General features: G+C 34.0%; 1 protein-coding gene across 1 annotated transcript; it reads right to left on the minus strand.

The window, feature by feature from the left end:
* Positions 1 to 12,694: 12,694 nt before the first annotated feature.
* LOC113775683 (WAT1-related protein At5g40230-like) lies at positions 12,695 to 15,241 on the minus strand. The gene is made up of 7 exons (XM_027320665.1): positions 14,947 to 15,241; positions 14,807 to 14,872; positions 14,558 to 14,671; positions 13,730 to 13,970; positions 13,478 to 13,636; positions 13,237 to 13,388; positions 12,695 to 13,104 (listed from the first exon to the last, which is right to left on the minus strand). The coding sequence occupies exons 1-7, from the start codon at positions 15,147 to 15,149 to the stop codon at positions 12,969 to 12,971; spliced, it is 1,071 nt and encodes a 356-aa protein (XP_027176466.1). The 5' UTR covers positions 15,150 to 15,241; the 3' UTR covers positions 12,695 to 12,968.
* Between the last annotated feature and the right edge of the window lie 1,935 nt (positions 15,242 to 17,176).

Here is a 17,176-nt window from a genome sequence, read left to right on the forward strand (position 1 = left end):
TCTTGTGATGTGTGATTATCCAATTATACCCAAACATCGGTAGACTATCAGGAATAGGTGATCGCCTCATAAAGTACTCCATAGCCCATATGTGAAGAACTAAATTGGATCCATGAAAGAATTTTCCACTCTTTTGGCAAGTCGTACAAGCCACAAGGATATCAGCTAAGATAGTTGGAACAATAGAGCATTGCCTATCTTTTATCCCTAGAAACAGATCAAACATGACTTTGGTGAGTTTAAAAGCTATCTTCTTGTCTTTCATCGGGAAAAAGTAAGTTCCGAGCATAACTAATCCATACACCCACGGTCTTTTACACTCCCACATTGCCTTGGACGTAAATGAGAAATCTCCTAAGTGTGTCTCGAACCCATCTCTCAATGCAAATCAGTCGAATAAGAATTTTACATCTATGCTTTGGTCAAACCCTCGTATTATTAATTCCCTTAACCCAGTGAAATGGTAGAACTCGGCCTTGTTAGATACAAATGGAAATATTACAACAGTACCATGAATTGGTAAATTAAGGAGGCCAGATACCTCCTCAATTGTCACGGTCATTTCCTTCTTGCCTAGTCTAAATACGGAGCACATAAGGTCGCACAAATGTACCAAAGCCTCTACTAAGTAGCCGTCTAATTTGATATCTTAAAATCCCCAATTGGTCCTAAGTGAGAGGCTACTTGATTAATTTCACCAGGTGAAAGCAATGCTGGCCACCTTTGTACCTCGATCGGTGCTACTAACATTTGCTGGACTCCTTGAGGGTGTTCCATCTAAAGACAAGAAATTGGTGTCAATTACCTTACCTACAGATCCCACTTTTCCGGTTAAACTGGAATTTAAATGTGAAAATTCCAAAATAGAGTTAAATACCCATGGGAGTATAGAGTTGGCTTATTCTTAACATGGGATTCCCTAAATGGCCTTCCGTCTAAGATTTATGCATGATGTCAATTTATCAAAATAATTAAATATGCAATTTGAAATGAAAACATGACCTAAGGGACCCTTCGTATGCCAGGGTGAGTCTAAAATGATGTGCAATTATTAACCCACGAATGCAATACATCGGGATTTAAATGTGCAATAACCTATCTAAAAGGATAGGTTCTAAAAGAGTATTATGCCAGAACTCTTATTTTCTAGTGTTTGTGAATGTAAAAGACGAGAAAACAAGGAAATGTTAGTTCAACAAATAACACATAACACATTGCACAATTAGATTATACAAAAGCGAAAAGAAAGAAAATAAGAAAAGAGGGGTGGATCCCTCCCTTCGTGCTTAGTGTTCCTAGTTGGGTATGGTCGACTCTATCCTAGGCAAATTCTAATATGGATGCATGAGGTTGAGTTCACTAATGCATCTAGACTCGATAAAGTTTCAGGTCCCCAAACCTTCAGACCAAAGACGAAGAGTCTTCAATCTCAAGGTCTAAGAGTCAGTGGTTCGAGTGATCCCTTGGACATTACTACGTGCACGTCATGCCATGGCCACATATCCAAGTGAATCGATCCTAATCCTAATGGGGTAGAGTGGTGTGATAACCACTAAAAGTAAAAAGAAATGAGGGGTTATAAAATAAAACATATGCACGTATGAAGTGTTCCTTTTGAAGGGAGGGATTAAATACCATCGCAGGTGCGTGAAGGTTCTAGGGTGACTACCCCTCCTAAAATGCAAGCGTGATAAACATAAACGAATGAAAGAAAATAAAATACATTATTCATCTCATACATAGATATCGAGACAATTGCGCGTGTTAAATGTAAGAAACCCTAAAAAAAATGCAACCTAAAACCTCCAAATGTGATATATAAAAAGGTTAGAAAAAGAAATGATTTACTAAATCAAATGCTCGGACTCTCTAAAGTCCCCAGTGGAGTCGCCAAATGTCGCGCCCCATTTTTTCGAAAAATAAAATTACGAGTTGTAACAATGAATTTTTGATTAATTTTGAGTAAAATGAATTTTTGATTTTTAGAGAATAAATAAAGAAAAAGGGCCTAAAATGGGACTTAAAAAGTGCGACGATTTTGGCTCAAAATAAAAGTTTAAAAAGGGTTTTTAAGAAAAAAATAGGAGTCGCCACTTGGTATTGAGTTAAAGTGTACCAAGCCACCAAAAATGAATTTTAAATAAAAAGTAGAGAAAACCCTTTTTAAACGACTCCAAGTTTTCGAAAATCAAGAGAAAAGGGCTCTGGATTCACAGTTCAAGAAAGGGAAGACAAGGATAAAATCCAAGGCACCCTTTCAACCTAGCCAAGACTAGTTGCATGATTTAATCGAAAAATTTTCTTAATTTAACCTATAAAACTTATCGCATTTGGAGGTTTACTATATGGATGCAAACCTAGACCTAATGTATATTAGAAGGGTCAAAATATCTCTTCAAATTTTAATTGGTGTAAATCACATTAATTATGGTGCCCAAGAGTGACTCTTTGAAGAGGTCACGAATATGCAAAATATGAGACTCGAAGAAAAGAATAAAAAGAAAATAATAATATATAAATATACATGACTTAAAGGAATGCATCATAACGGGTGCGGGTAACTAAAATTCGTGACTAGATTTTCCTTTTTATAGAAGAGATACGAGCGTGCTAAAGCTAAGAGGCCATACTCGTCCATATCCCATATTTAAAGAGTGATTTCCCTAATTTAATCAAGCAACTGCACTAATCTACTCCTAATTTCCTTAAATAGAATGCAAGTCTAAAAGTCATGTTTCATACGTAGAGATAAAGGATATACATATAGAGAAAATATCATGCAAAAATGATAAATATCTTAAAAAGTAGAAAATATGCATGAAATGTAGTGATTTGTCACACAAACATGATCTAGCGCGTGGACGGTCTCTAAGAATCTAGCGTTGGACTAACCCATATCTATAAGTTCTCACTAGCGTTGGACTAGGGGGAAAACGAGAAAAAGGGTCACAACTAGCATTGGACTAGTGTAATGACATCATGCATTTATTATAATCAAATAAATCATATAAAATCTAATAAAGTAAGTAAACACATAAATTACATAGATCACATAGCACATAAGCATGATATCTAGATGCAAAGATCCTAAGAAAGCGAGTAAACACATAAGCACACAAGCATGCAAATAAATAAAAGCGAATAGAGACCTAACTATTACATTCGGAGACCCTAACTACAATCTAAAGGGGTAAAGAATAAAATAAAATAAAATAAAAACCTAACTATTACAATTTGGCATTTAATCGCCTTTCAAATAATTATCCAAAATCAAGTAAATGAATAATATTAAAAGTAAATAAAACAAGAAAATTAACATGCAATTACATGCAATAAACACATAGGATAAAATCAAAATAAGGAGTAGAATGTACCTCCCTTGAATTGGTGACCTAATGAAATGAAATTTCTCTTATTTACCCTCCAACACAAAGAAAATGGTTAAGGCGCCACTTTAATTAACAAATAATCATAAGAGATGGAAATAAACATGAAATTGAATCAATTAAAGCATTTAAATGGAAGTAAACAGCCTATGTTAAAAAATTTAAAACAAGCGGGGACTTAATTGAAAGAATTTTAAAAAAATTTTAAGGGTCAAATTATTATTATTACAAATATTAGGGGTCCATATTAAAATAAAGTTAAGGACTCAAAATAAAGCCTAGCACACCCAATTATAAAATCCACAAAAATAAATCAAATATACAAAAAATTACCCCAAGCCTTTAAATCTTTTGATAAAACCCAAATCAAAATTAAAAATCTATAAAAATTATTAAACCTTAAATTTCATCCTAAAACTCACACATAATCTGTCCCAAAAATCTTATTAAAGCATGCCAAAGAAAATTAACATTTTAAAGGGGCAATATTGATTATTTTTTCAATTTTCTGGGCTATAGAAAAATTACTTAGAACTTGAAGGTCTAAAATGCAATTTTCTGAAACTTTTTCATGCATGCTTCGAAGAAGGTTTCTTCTTCTGAAGCTTTCTTGCAACTTTCCTTGCTGCTACGAACAACAACAGTGGCAAATTTGTAACAACAATCTCAAACAAATAATCAACCTCAAGTTCCCATTAAACGCCATAAGCTTATCATCAAGATAGCATTAAGCATACAAAGGGGAAAGGAAATCTAGAATGGGAAAAGCTTGCAAGTTCCAAGTTCATTCACAGGTTTCTGGGTTTGCTATAGCAGTCCATTGAACCAGCCAACAATTCGCATGCATATCACACCATGAAAAGGTAAAGCAATCAAGTCAAAATCTATTCAAAACTCCTAGCAAAATCACCCAAGAATATTAACAAAACTTCACAACTTCAGGTTGAAGACAGCAGCTTTTTGAATAAACCAATGAACAGGAGGAAAGGAAATGAAAGCAACGTGAGAGCTGGTTAAGCCAAGAACTTTCTTTCTCTCTTTTCTTATCTTATTTTTTCCGAAGATCAACAGTAACTTTTGATTTCAATGGGACTTTATCATCCCTAGAGTCAATCATTATCTAACAATCACAACAAAACTTCTGAACCCGGAAGATGGAACTGACGGCAAAGAAACAAGAATTTATGTCCAATGATCTTCAATCATCATAAAACGTTAAACTAACAAGGGAAGGAGTTGTAATCTACCTGGGAATGTTTGCACAGTCGAATGGACGTGAGATTATCCCCAAGAAACGCTTGTTGTTTGTTGGGACGAAGCCAAAAGCTATGTTGCAGAAAATTTCAGTACTGATGAAGTCGTCAATTTGAGCCGTGATTTGAGATGGTTGGAGACGTTTTCTTCGGATGCTTTCTTAACAAGAATTGTTCATGGATATCCAGAGATGGTGTAGAAGAAAACAATTGCTCAAATAACCAGAAATCGAGTTGGAAATTGATCTGAAAGGAAGCTGATTGATCAGCCTGGTACCCAAAATTTTTCCGGCAGAAATTTTTTTCCTTCCCTCGCTGATTTTCTCTTACTTTTCTTTCTTTTGCCTTTCGTTTTCCTTTCTAATCTTCCCTAGGTTTCCCCCTTTCTCCTTTCTTTCTCTCTTTCTCTTTTCCTTCCTCCCTTTCTCCCTTCTCTTCTCTCTTTTTCTTGCTTCCCTGGAACCCTTTTTCCTTTCTTTTTCTGGTTTTCCTTTTTCCAGTTTCTCTCGTTTTTTTTTCTTTCTTCCCCTGCCCTTTATCTTTTCTTTCTCTCCCTTCCTCCCTTTTCTTGTTTCCTCCTCTTTTGATCCTCAGATGTCACCCTCTCTCCTTTTCCCCTCTTTCTCTCGGTTTCTTTTTTTTTTCCTCCCTTGCCCGCCAGCTCTCTTCCTTGTTTCTTCCTAATTTCCAGATTTTCCAATGTTTTTAAACTCGGACCGGTCAGTAAACCGGAGAGGTGGCCGGTTCGCGGTTCGACCGGTCCGACCGGTCCAACCGGCCGGTTCAAAGGTTCACTGTTTTTTTTTTTTTTTTTTTTTTTTGGGTGTTAAGTACTAAGCAGGTTTCATTCTACACTTGAACTTTACCAACATAACTTAATTTAAGTTATGATAATAATAAATTTTCTAAAAGTTATACAGAAAATATGGAATGATAAATATAATTAAAATATCATAATTCACCACAAGTTTTCATAAATTCATTATAAACATAAATAGATACAATCCAAATGTGCACCAATTATCACAAATAAAAACACAAAAAATAAATTAATTAAATATTGAAATTCTTTTACAACCCTTAAAAAAATCCATAAAAGAGTTCAAGTTAAGACAAACTATTTGAATAGCAAACTTTTATCAGTGGCATGATAAGCAACCACACCACCTTCACAATTTCATCAACTTAAGCTGAAAAAGTTAAAATTTTATTATAAAAATATAAATCTAATTGCTCAAACTAAAAAAAACTAAAAATTTTTGAAAAACAAATATACAGTTAAACACATAAAAAATTAATTGCTACTAAACATTACTAATTAACATGTTATATTAAATTCAATGATCCTATACCATTAATTATTTTAAATTCAATTATCAATAGCTTCGATTATGTGCCAACTACCATATTTTTGACCAACCCAATGTTATTATTTGTAATTCCTACCCAATTCCTACACAGATGTGCACTACTTTTGCAAAAATTTCATCCTTAATTAATCGAATAAAAATAAAACAAAAATGAGGGAAACATATGAAAATTGAGGGGAAAAAGAAGAAAATACAAAAAATCAACTAAAGATAATAATATAGAAAAAAACCTTGAAAAGAAAAAAATTAAACTTACTAAAATGTTGGAAAATAAGAAAAGTTGAAATTTTCAACTTGTTTACAATCTGCTAAAGATAATAACCAGATAATAATGGTGAAGACTTGAGAAAATCTTGTTGTGGATATTTGGGTTAAAAATGGTTAAGAAGAAAAAATTGAAAAAAAAAAATAAGAGAAGAACTTGATGTTTTAATATATTTTTTAGTCAAGTAGAATTCTCAACAAACTTAAGTACAGTCTAGCGGTAAGATTGTCATATTTAAACTTAGAGACCCAGGTTCGAATCTTAGCTACACCATTCTTGATATTTTGTTGAAGAATTTAAAAAACCGCCGGTTCACGGTTCTTAACGGTTCGCACGGTTCGTCCGATTCGTCCGGGTTTCAACGGTTCTCCATGAACTTCCGGCTTTAGCATTAGACCGGACCGGTGACATGGCCGGTTCGCGGTCCAACCGGTCGAACCGGCCGGTCCGGTCCGATTCTGAAAACATTGAGATTTTCCTAAGCTCTACACCTGTCTTGCCACCTAGCACCTTGCATGTGTTGTGCAAAAAAAATCAAAGACACATGTCTAATGCTGACCTAACTCACTTGCTATTTTGCATGTCCTCCACCTAGCTATATTTTTACATGCATTCCACATATTTTGGTTTTTTTTTCTTTTCATTTTGTTTTTCAAAACAAATTTAGGGTAAACAAAATGTTAAATTTCTAATTGAAATTGTCTTGCAAATTTTCATTTATTTTGAAGAAATTAAATTTGAAAAAATTAAAAATAAATTTTTGTGGGACTTTTCTTTTTTTTGAAATTATTTAAAAGAAAATGAACCCTAATTCAATAAAAATAGCTAACTATCATTTTGCGAATTTTGATTAATAAAATAAAATTAAAATTAAAATGGAATTAAATAAAATTGAAATTTTGGTGTCTACAAATGCCTCCCCAGTTGGTTGGTCAACTTTCTGTAAATTGATTAATAAATCTAATTAGAAAAATTGGAAATGAAGTATAATATATTAGATTAGATGACGTTATGGTTTTAGGATAAAGAAGTATTACCAGAAAAAGCATTTTTATTTTTCTCTTCTAAACTTATTTTCGCTTAAAATTTGTAAAATTTGTGAAGGTCGTCATAGTCTTTTCATAGCGTTAAGGGAGGTAGGTGTAATTTTTCAAAACTTAAGGGAGGTGGCCACAATTGTCAAAAACCTCAAGGATAGTTTCTAAAATTACAACATTTATTCATACTAGTAATATGCAGAATAAAATAATACTAATAAAATTCGGAATAAAATAAATAAAGGAGGATTACTAGCATCTCTCTATCCCTTTGGTTTGAATAGTTTCTAAATTTAAAGATAGTTGGACACGTTACGTCTGTCTATGCATTTGAAAGTGATTAATTATCCCAACTTTTACATCAATTAAAGAGTTTGCATGCGGATGGTCCTATCAGATTGCCATTATGTTTCCGTTACTATCTACTCCTCGATCCCGAAAAGTTTGTCATTTTTCGAGAGTTAGACTTTTTTTTTTTTTTTGGAAAAATAGACAAATAGAGAGCATGACCACTTGTATTTCTTAAATTGTCCCTAATCTAGCAGTCCAAGCTTTGCCAAAAGTGGTATGGTGAAATTGATCTAGACAACACCTGTAGACATAGTTATTAAATCGGGTCCGGTTCGACGGTTCAACCGATCAATCCGATGAACCGGCCATAAAACCGAGCTGGATTTGTAATTGGATCGTTTGTGCAAAAAATTCATTGACTTTTCAACGGACCGGCGGTTCAACCGACAACTTGGTTCAACCGGACGATTTTGTAAAGAATCCGGTTTTGGGTTAAAATTTTTTAGAAGATATTTCAATGTTGATTTGAACCTCAAACCTCAAGCATAAAGACTAAGTGCACTCACCACTAGTCCAACAACTCATTTGGTGCTTATTTACTCCTTCTATATTATATATTAGACTTTTATTTTTATTTTATTTCTTAAAAACAAAAATTGTTTGGAATTTTTTAATAAAATTTTATTATTCCCTAAATTCTATAAATTATGAAATGGATTTAAAAAATAACATATTACACAATTCATTTTAAAGACAAATATTATTCTTAATAACCTTTTGCAGTTAAAATTCGTAAATAAATTAGATAATTACACTTAGATAAAATTTTATACTTGAAGTTTGGTGGATTACTAATTAAATTTAGGTTTTGTTAATTCTTATAAGAATTAATAATTCTATAATAAATTGGACTAACTGAGTATTTATTATAACATAGTTTATTATAGTTTCAACCATATCAAAAATTATGAGACATAATATTTAAATATGTTTAGTAACCCACTGGTTGGACCACTCACCCACTGGTTGAACCAGTAACCCGTTGACCCACCTCTTTCACTAGATTTCTCCTTGGGCCGGGTTTAATAACTATGCCTATGGGCCATTATATAATCAAAGTGACGCCAACTCTTTGCTTATTATGTACTTCATGCTCTAGCAAGCATCCACCAATACCAGTCACGCATTTGAAAGTGTCTCATTCTTGTGACAACTTGTGTGGATCGACATATTTAAAGGTAGTGTTTCGAGGGTAAAATTAGAAGGAGGAAAAAAAATTTATTTACTATTTTAGACAAGTAATATAAATTTTGGGACAAATCAACAAGAGAAGCATGACAACTTCAATAGGATTATCGAGAGAGTATTAATTTGAAAAGCTGTAGAGGTCAAACTAATAAGTACTTTTCGTGCTGTGGCAGCTTGTGAGGATTTTCTTTTTGTTATTTTTTTCTTCCTTTTTTGGGTCCATAGCAATAACCACCTTATCCTTTTGAAAACTCTACACCTTGATCACTACCATTAAAAAGATGTCATTTTATTTTATTGACTGAAGACTAAAGTACAAATCACCTTAACTGTTGCAGGGGTTATTGCAATAAACACCCGCTCCGCCTACCCCGCACACCTTTTTCTTTTATGCTGTTTCATGAAGACATAGTGAAAAAGCTTCAAGGAATGTAATTTTGGACAGGGACTTGCTGATCCATATGCTGTTGGAATTGTGAACATTAATGGAGATGGCATGCCTCATGCACGCAGAAAGTCATATTTGGCTACAATAATAGTACTATTTTCTATTTTGATTGAATAGGGACGTGGTAATGGAACGTACCTTAAGCAAGATTATCATGGCAAAAATTATGGCTTGTGACACTGTAAAAGATGCTTGGGATGCTTTCAAAGTCACTTATCAAGGCAATGATAGAATAAAACAAATGCAAGTCTTGAACCTTAGAAGAGAATTTGAACTCCTTAGAATGAAAGAAACAGAAAACATTAAAAAGTATTCTAATTGACTCTTAAATGTTATGAACAAAATCAAGTTGATTGAAGAACAACTTCCGAATATCAGAGTTGTGGAGAAAGTTTTGGTGAGTTTACGAGAAAGGTTTAAAGCCAAGATCTTGAAAATTCAAGGGATCTCTTTTAAATGACTTTGTCAAAATTGGTCAATGCTTTAGAAGCACCAAAACAAAGAAGAGCCATAAGAATTAATTGAGGAAGTCATTGAAGGTGCCTTTCAAGAAACAAATAAGGATCAAATTCAATAAGGTTACATAAACAAGCAGGAGAAAAATAGCAAAGATAAAAAGAAAAATGGAAAAAATCCTCTATGTCCACACTATAAGAAAACCTCACATTTTTCAACATATTGTTAACTTATACCTAACATTCAATATAGGTTTTGTAAGCAAATGGGACATATGGAGAGACTTTGCTTACAAAGATAATGTCAAATACGTCTCAAGATCATTATCTTCACCCCCACTTTCTAAGTGAGATTTTTGTAATACAATTTCTGCACTCTCGTGTGTTTTTGTATCAATTACACCAACACGTTGGTGGCTACATTACCTAAACTGGACAAGAAGGACAAATTGACAAGGGGAAGAAAATAAACAGGGGAATCCAAGTCACAAATTAGGTTCTAGCTACTATTTTGCCATGCTAGGAATAGGAAGTAATGCAAAAGCTCAAAAACTAAGAGGTATAGAAGTAACAGATAATGAGAGTTCTTTTGGTTAAACTGACTTTGTCTTTTTTTTTTTTCCGGAAACGATAGATGATATTTCATAGAAATTTGAGACTTTACAATATTTGAGCAACGGCTCGACTAACTGTACCAAGTGTACCATGACACTTAAGGAGGAACTAAGGTTCTCTCCTCATCCATACATATGCTTAGAGCATAAAGACTAATCTGATTACATAGATTCATATTACTAGTATCCCTTACAACAAAGGAGCACACTTGAAACAGCTTAGCTAATGCTAGAATATCTTCCACCAGCGTGACCATATTTGGATGATCTCCTGTCCCATATTTTAGTAAGGAAGTGAGCCTTTTGTTGGCAGTGATAACTTTGATCCTTGGCCATCTCAGCTGACTTGCTTTTATTAGAGCCAATCTTACTCCTATTGCTTCATCTTGGATAGTCACTGATGAGTTAAACTGACTTTGTCAATTCATTTCAATGATGGCGCGAGTCAAACGTCATGCTGCTTTCATGAAATTATCTTGGTTTTGGCAGCTTTTTTCTTGTGACCCATTTGATGGCGGACACTGATTTTCCCTGTTGTTCTCAACTCCTATAATACTTGCCAAGCAGGATTTCTCTTTAATAGATTTTGAAAATTATATGACAAAATTCACGGAAAATGGGGCAAACTTCCAGGCATACTCGCTGGTCGCGCGAGACCCAGCAACTAGTAATGTAGAAAAGCGCCATTTTGGTGCGATATCAGTTTAATAAAAATTTAAATAACCCTTCCTAAATGATGTTGCCTTCACTACACATAAGGCGTACAAGGAAAAATTGTGTCAATTCTATTTGCACCTTTAAATTATGTTCCAATTCTCACGTTGGTTCGTGAGCTCAAGTTTGGGATATTTTGCTCCCTTGCAGTTTTATACTCATCCTACTTTAGTCTAAGCATTAAGAGATCATAAAAAGTTAACAAAATGACCGTCACTTGACTGTCACTTTCAATTAAGGTAATCGAGAGTAACAATTATTATATTAACTTTTATATATTCTATTAACAATTGAACTAATGTGAGACACATTTAAGATTTTAAGAAGCACAATACTCCAGACTAAAGGTTAAGACCAAAGTGAAAATTGAAATACGGTCTAAAGATGTAAAATAGAATCAACCCTATTTCAATTTACTTAACAACCACCAATTATTTTCTTAAATTGATGCGCCCTCGTGGGAATACGCTTGAAGCAACATAATATTATATTAGGCTCTGTTTGGATTGTAAATTATTTGGAATATTTTTACTGTAGTACTTTTTGTGATGTGATGTATGTGAGATAAAAAGGTAATTGGGAAGATAAAAATGTGTGTTAGAAATTATAATGATGCTGTAAACAAATAAATTTTGACAAATAATCCTCTATCCAAATAAACCTTAGTAACAGACAAGGCGACTAAAAGTTGCAGGTAGTACAAATTGCCAACTTAACTTTCCTCTTCAACACACGCAGATGATTCAGTGGCCATCACCCAAGACTGACGTGCGAAATGTACATAATTAGGAGTGGACTTAAGGCATTGGTTAAAGTTCACATGCTTGCATTATTTGCCAACAAATAAAGCAGTCATAATTGTTTGTTGGCGTGCATTTGTCCTTATTGGCAATTGGTAGTGGAGGAAATAAAGAATTGTTTGTTATAATACTGCCTCTAGTTTTTATATACAAAGTTTGTTGTACATTTGCCCTTGCTGGTTGGAGATGTTACGTAAGAAAACAAAGAACAGTAACACTGTGTTGGATGAAATTGAAATTTGAAAATTAAAATATAAAATTTAAATTATTAAGTAATAAATTTGATACATTTAAATATATATCACATTAAATAATAAGTGAATAACTTATCATTTATTCTTAAGAACAAATTTTGTTTAGGAAATTAAGTAACACTTAATTAATTAAGATGTTTTATTTTTTGTTATCATATACGTTTCAATATGTTAAGATCTTAAATCCATTAAATTAAGTGTTGAATTAGGTTATAAAACAGGGAAGAAATGGTCTGTCAAGAAAGAGAAAAAAAAAAAAGAAAAAGAAAGAAAGGCTTGTTGTGTGGTTGAAATATTCGGCCTCGCGTGGCGCAACAGAACCTTTATATGACTAGTTTATTAGCTGGAGAGCCGGACACCGCGGTTGATGTTTGTTTGGAAAGAAGGATAAACCATAAAGTACTGTTCCAAATTATACAGAAAAAATTGCGCAAAATTAGGCACAGCTCTGCATGAATCATATTCACCTTGCAAAAGTCCTCGAGAATCATTTCTTTACCAATTTTCTAGATAGCATACCAGCAATCTTTGTAATTTGATATAGGAAGACCAAAAACAGTTAAAAGGAAAAAAAGAGCAGTTGAAATCCGTGTTTAAGAAACACTATGACCTTCTTCTAGGTTATAGCTTTCCTTACAGAGCCACTAGTGACTAGTAGCAAACAAATACATATATTTACAAACACTCTGCTGCTAGCCCTATGGAAATGGGAGGATGAAATTTAAAAATCCATCATCATCCCGTTCCATTTGCCTAGTTTCCACCTTCAAGTATAACTGCCAATTTTATTTGTAATTTAGGAAATATTACCTACTATCTATGCATAACCAACTTCATCCTAATAGAGGGACATTTTCAGAGGCAGCTGACTCAATTCTGAGAACTCCCCCATCCTCACTCATTTCCTCTTGCGCTTTTCCCCACGAGACGACATAAAATCCGATGGAAATCAGTATAGCTCCAATCACACTGGAAATTAGAACAAGAACAAGTCTCAGAAAATTGTGATATTTGTAACCTGAATCGGATTGACTGAGTGTAAAGTAAAACAGACTAAAGGAGAAGGGAAATCTAGAAAGAAAAAAAATGTACTCTTCATACCTTCCAAGATAGAGCGTATCACCAAGGAAAACAACACCCATGAAAGCAGCAATGGCTATCGACAGTGGTCGAAATAATGCTACATAGACGGGGCCTTTTACTTTCAGGCCCCAGGTGTGTACAACTGTACCAAAACCTGTACCAATGATAGCCTACAAAAGAGAAGAGCCCTGAAGATCAATATCAAACCTTGATCAAGAACATATAAGTTTTCCTGATTTTGGTTTCTAAGGACTCTTACAGCATATAAAAGTGAGATAAGCATTATTGTTGTCGATATACTCCAAGTTTTTAAATCCGGCTCCAGAAAGAAACACACTGGAGCAGATACAATCGTCACACCTGCAGTGTAGAAAAGTACAACTAGAAACTCTGCTGGATACATCTTGACCGTCTGAGTCTGCAAATCAATAAGGACAAAATATTCCAATATCTGCTGTATCTGGGCAACAATTAGCAGTTTGAGGGGAAAAAAATGGACAAATAATGTTACCTGAACAATGTACCAAATGGATAATACGAGATAGTCTAAGGCAAGGAGAAGGCCTCCTAGAGCCCAATTTGATTGTGATGATACTAATCCCACAGGCTGCTTAAGAGATTGGTACTGTGAAGAAGTTCTTATAACTGGCAGACCTTTGTACAGAACCACCACGAGTGCACCTGATATAGATACCAAAGTGCCTAGGATTTTGGCCTGACTGGTAAAACTTTTTAAGTCCAGCTTTTCCATTCTGATTTCAGGCATATACGTTTAAAAAATCAGCACAAGTAGAGATGAAATCATTAGTTATATGGAAAAATCCCCCAACCAGAACTAAAGAACAATCAGAGACGAAGAAAGCAAATGAAACATATTGCAACTCATAACTGCCCTGTATTCATCCCCAGTTTGTGCTTCCGCAATTTTTCTTTGTAAGTTAATTTGAATTTCTAACTATCAGATTAGTCAACTTTTACTTGGTTCTCACTCAATTTGGCTATCTACTCCGTTTACAAGATTCAGTTTCTAACTCTCCAATTGAATTATGGAACCCAGATGTTAAAGTCACATCTCCCTGAGTAATGAGCAATTACTAGTTTTCCCCCTTTTTGGTTGCTAAAGACAATAGCAATATCTCTTCTACAAAAAAAAAAAAGCAAAGAAAATCAGTCTTCAAATCAAAATTCAAGTTGTTTTGATACAAACTCAGACTCTAGACAGTAACAAATGGAAAGTTGTATTTGGACCATCAATTTCACTGGGGACTTCCTCCAATAATTGTGTGTAGAGTTCAGGCTGTTTAAGATGGTAGCGGAACTGTACTAGCTTACGAATCACCTGAAGATAATGGCGAGTGCGAAGGTAAAAGCTGGTAGGAGATTGCTGAGAGCATAAGATAGAGTAGGCGAACCGTATTCAAGCCCCTTACAACCAAGCATTTGAGCTGCAAATCTGGTCAAAGAAACAAGATACAATCAAAAAGCAGGAATACCAATATAAAAACATGGGGTAATACTCATGTAAAAATTCACCAAAAAGCATGGAATTCACAAATGCTATTGTAAAACTCAGGAATTTTATCCTTACCCAAGAACGCCAAGAAGACAAACTCTACCAAAGACTGGTAAAGTGAACCGAGGAAGCGGAGTATTCCTGCAACACAAGTAGTAGCAATATATAGGCAAGACCCCAGAGGTAAGGGGACAAATTAAATTTGACCTATATACCTGTGGAAAATGAAGGCGATGGGTATGAGAGCGAGACTGCATAAACCGAAAGAGTAGACAACGAAGACCATGAAGCTCATTCCTTGATCAGAGGCAGCTTTAAACAGAGTGCTATTACCCACGTTGGCACACTCCACTATTACCATCGCTGCAAATGGCAAAATCTCTCTGTAACAATACTGTCTTCCTTTGCCGTTTCTCATCTCTTCCTACCAGTCTCTCCCTCCCCTTGTGTGCCCCGGTTTCTTTGTCTTCTTCGTTTTTATAAGTCTTTTTTTTTTGGTCTGTGTTTCTGCCTATTGGCCCTTCTCTTGCATCTCGTACATGTGTTTTGGGTGTGGTTGTTAGATTCCGCCATCCCTTCTGCCCATGTGGAATATGTAATTTTTTTTGTTTTTTGGTGTGGTTGTTAGATTCGGTCTTGCCATCTTTTTTACGGTTATTTTCTTTAAACATATAGTACAAGTATCAATCCATGATCACTAAATTATGCAAAAGTATGAGTTTGTACTTCGATAATCTGGCTCTAATGTTCCACTACCAAAATAAAGTTACCAGAATAATCCCTGAGTAAATTTAAATCTGAATCAGTCGTTCAGATGCGACAATTGACTATTTAAAAAAAATGGTTTGGTCGCACATTTTCCATACAAATGGTTTGATTTGTGACACAATTATTTTAAAAAAATTTCAATCCCAAACATTAAAACAAAAAAAAAAAAACAAATGTGGCGATGTTAAAAGGAGAAATTCTCCTCATAGCACTCGAGTTTTGTGACTTTTTTTTTTTTCATCCAGCATTATTTCTAGAAATTTGCCATTGAATTAATTACAGGCCAATAAACGAGATGGTACATAAGACAGTTGAAAATTTGGGCCCCTACGTCTGTGGATCAATCACTCACGTTTCCTTCTTACCAATCACTTTCAAATTTTTTTAGCTGGATATTGAGTCTCTAGAGGAATTATGAATTATTTCTTTATTTATTTATAATTAGAGTGAATTTCAATATGAAAGTAATTTGAAGCCAAACATATTCATATGCTACAGCATTTGTACAAGATAAATCTATCAAATAGTTAAATTTCCAGATATTACTTGTGATTTTTTTTTAATGTGATTTCAAGTAACCCACATAATGAACAATATTATCTGTGAATTAGAGTGAACATTAATACCAGTTAAAATAATAAATAAATAAATAAAATCTTCGTATCTAATTCCAGGTGGTGCTTAGTTGCTTATCTAGAGGACAATCTGTATCACATTGATAACATCCAAGTGGGAAGTGACTCGTACTGGGGCCGGGCTCTAGTGGTCCGGGCGCTGTTCCCAAGGCAAGTCCATTAGGTGTGGATGTGGTTTGGTTAGAAGGCGCTTATTCAAATTGACACATGGGTCCGGATAGTTTTATTTTCTTGGGTGGAATGTTCATTTCATTCTGAATACATATCATGGCTTCGTCTCTAAAATTTAACTTAACTCGCGGGATATTAATCTGATTGTAATTTGTAAGATGTTTGGTTCGACTCTCCAAATTTTATTCCTTTCTAAAACTTGGAGTCTATCCCCTTGACCACAAAATAATTAAAAAACAAAAAACTGATCCTACTTTCTTGTATATTAATTTTTGTATTATATGTCCTCTCTCTCTCTTCTATATATCCTAAAAATCCATCATCTTTATTCTAATGTTTTTAGGGACTTTCAATTTTCAAAGTCAAATGCGTACATGAAGCATAAGAGTTCAAACAATTGTTCTTGCTACCATCCTCTCCGAGTATGAGTACCACAGCTACCATGGATCTGCCCTGATTGACTTTGTTCGTGGAAGCAAAAAGGCAATGAAGTTGCAAATTGCCTTTTGTTGGAAAGGCATTAATTAGTGGGGATGTTTCTTATTTTAAAGTTGTCTAAGACTTTTACACTTGTTTATTATTATCCTTTAAGTTGAGTTTTCATGGTTTCAAATTTTGTTATTTTGAAAATTTTAAGACTAAGTCTCGATGAAGATTATGCAAGCTTGTTATTAAGACCAAACTATGTGGATGACCATCAAATTTTTGGAGTCCTTGAGTTTTGACTATTGAACTACTAAAAATCTAATTTTGACAACTGAATTATGTAAAATTTAGATTTCGGATTATTCCGTTAGATTTAATATTTAAACATGATATATTTGAGTGCTCGCATGATTCACGAGACAAAAGAAAAGGTATGGTTAACGAT

This window comes from Coffea eugenioides, chromosome 1 (genome assembly GCF_003713205.1).
Source record: "Coffea eugenioides isolate CCC68of chromosome 1, Ceug_1.0, whole genome shotgun sequence".
Lineage (NCBI taxonomy): Eukaryota > Viridiplantae > Streptophyta > Magnoliopsida > Gentianales > Rubiaceae > Coffea > Coffea eugenioides.

What these genes read in the sequence shown, in the direction of transcription:
- LOC113775683 (XM_027320665.1), bottom strand. Translation starts at nt 15,149, where the DNA reads ATGAGAAACGGCAAAGGAAGACAGTATTGTTACAGAGAGATTTTGCCA. An exon ending in GCACTCGCCATTATCTTCAG is followed by an intron (nt 13,971 to 14,557) that starts GTGATTCGTAAG and finishes GCCTGAAATCAG; the next exon opens with AATGGAAAAGCTGGACTTAA. An exon ending in CCATTTGGTACATTGTTCAG is followed by an intron (nt 13,637 to 13,729) that starts GTAACATTATTT and finishes ATTGATTTGCAG; the next exon opens with ACTCAGACGGTCAAGATGTA.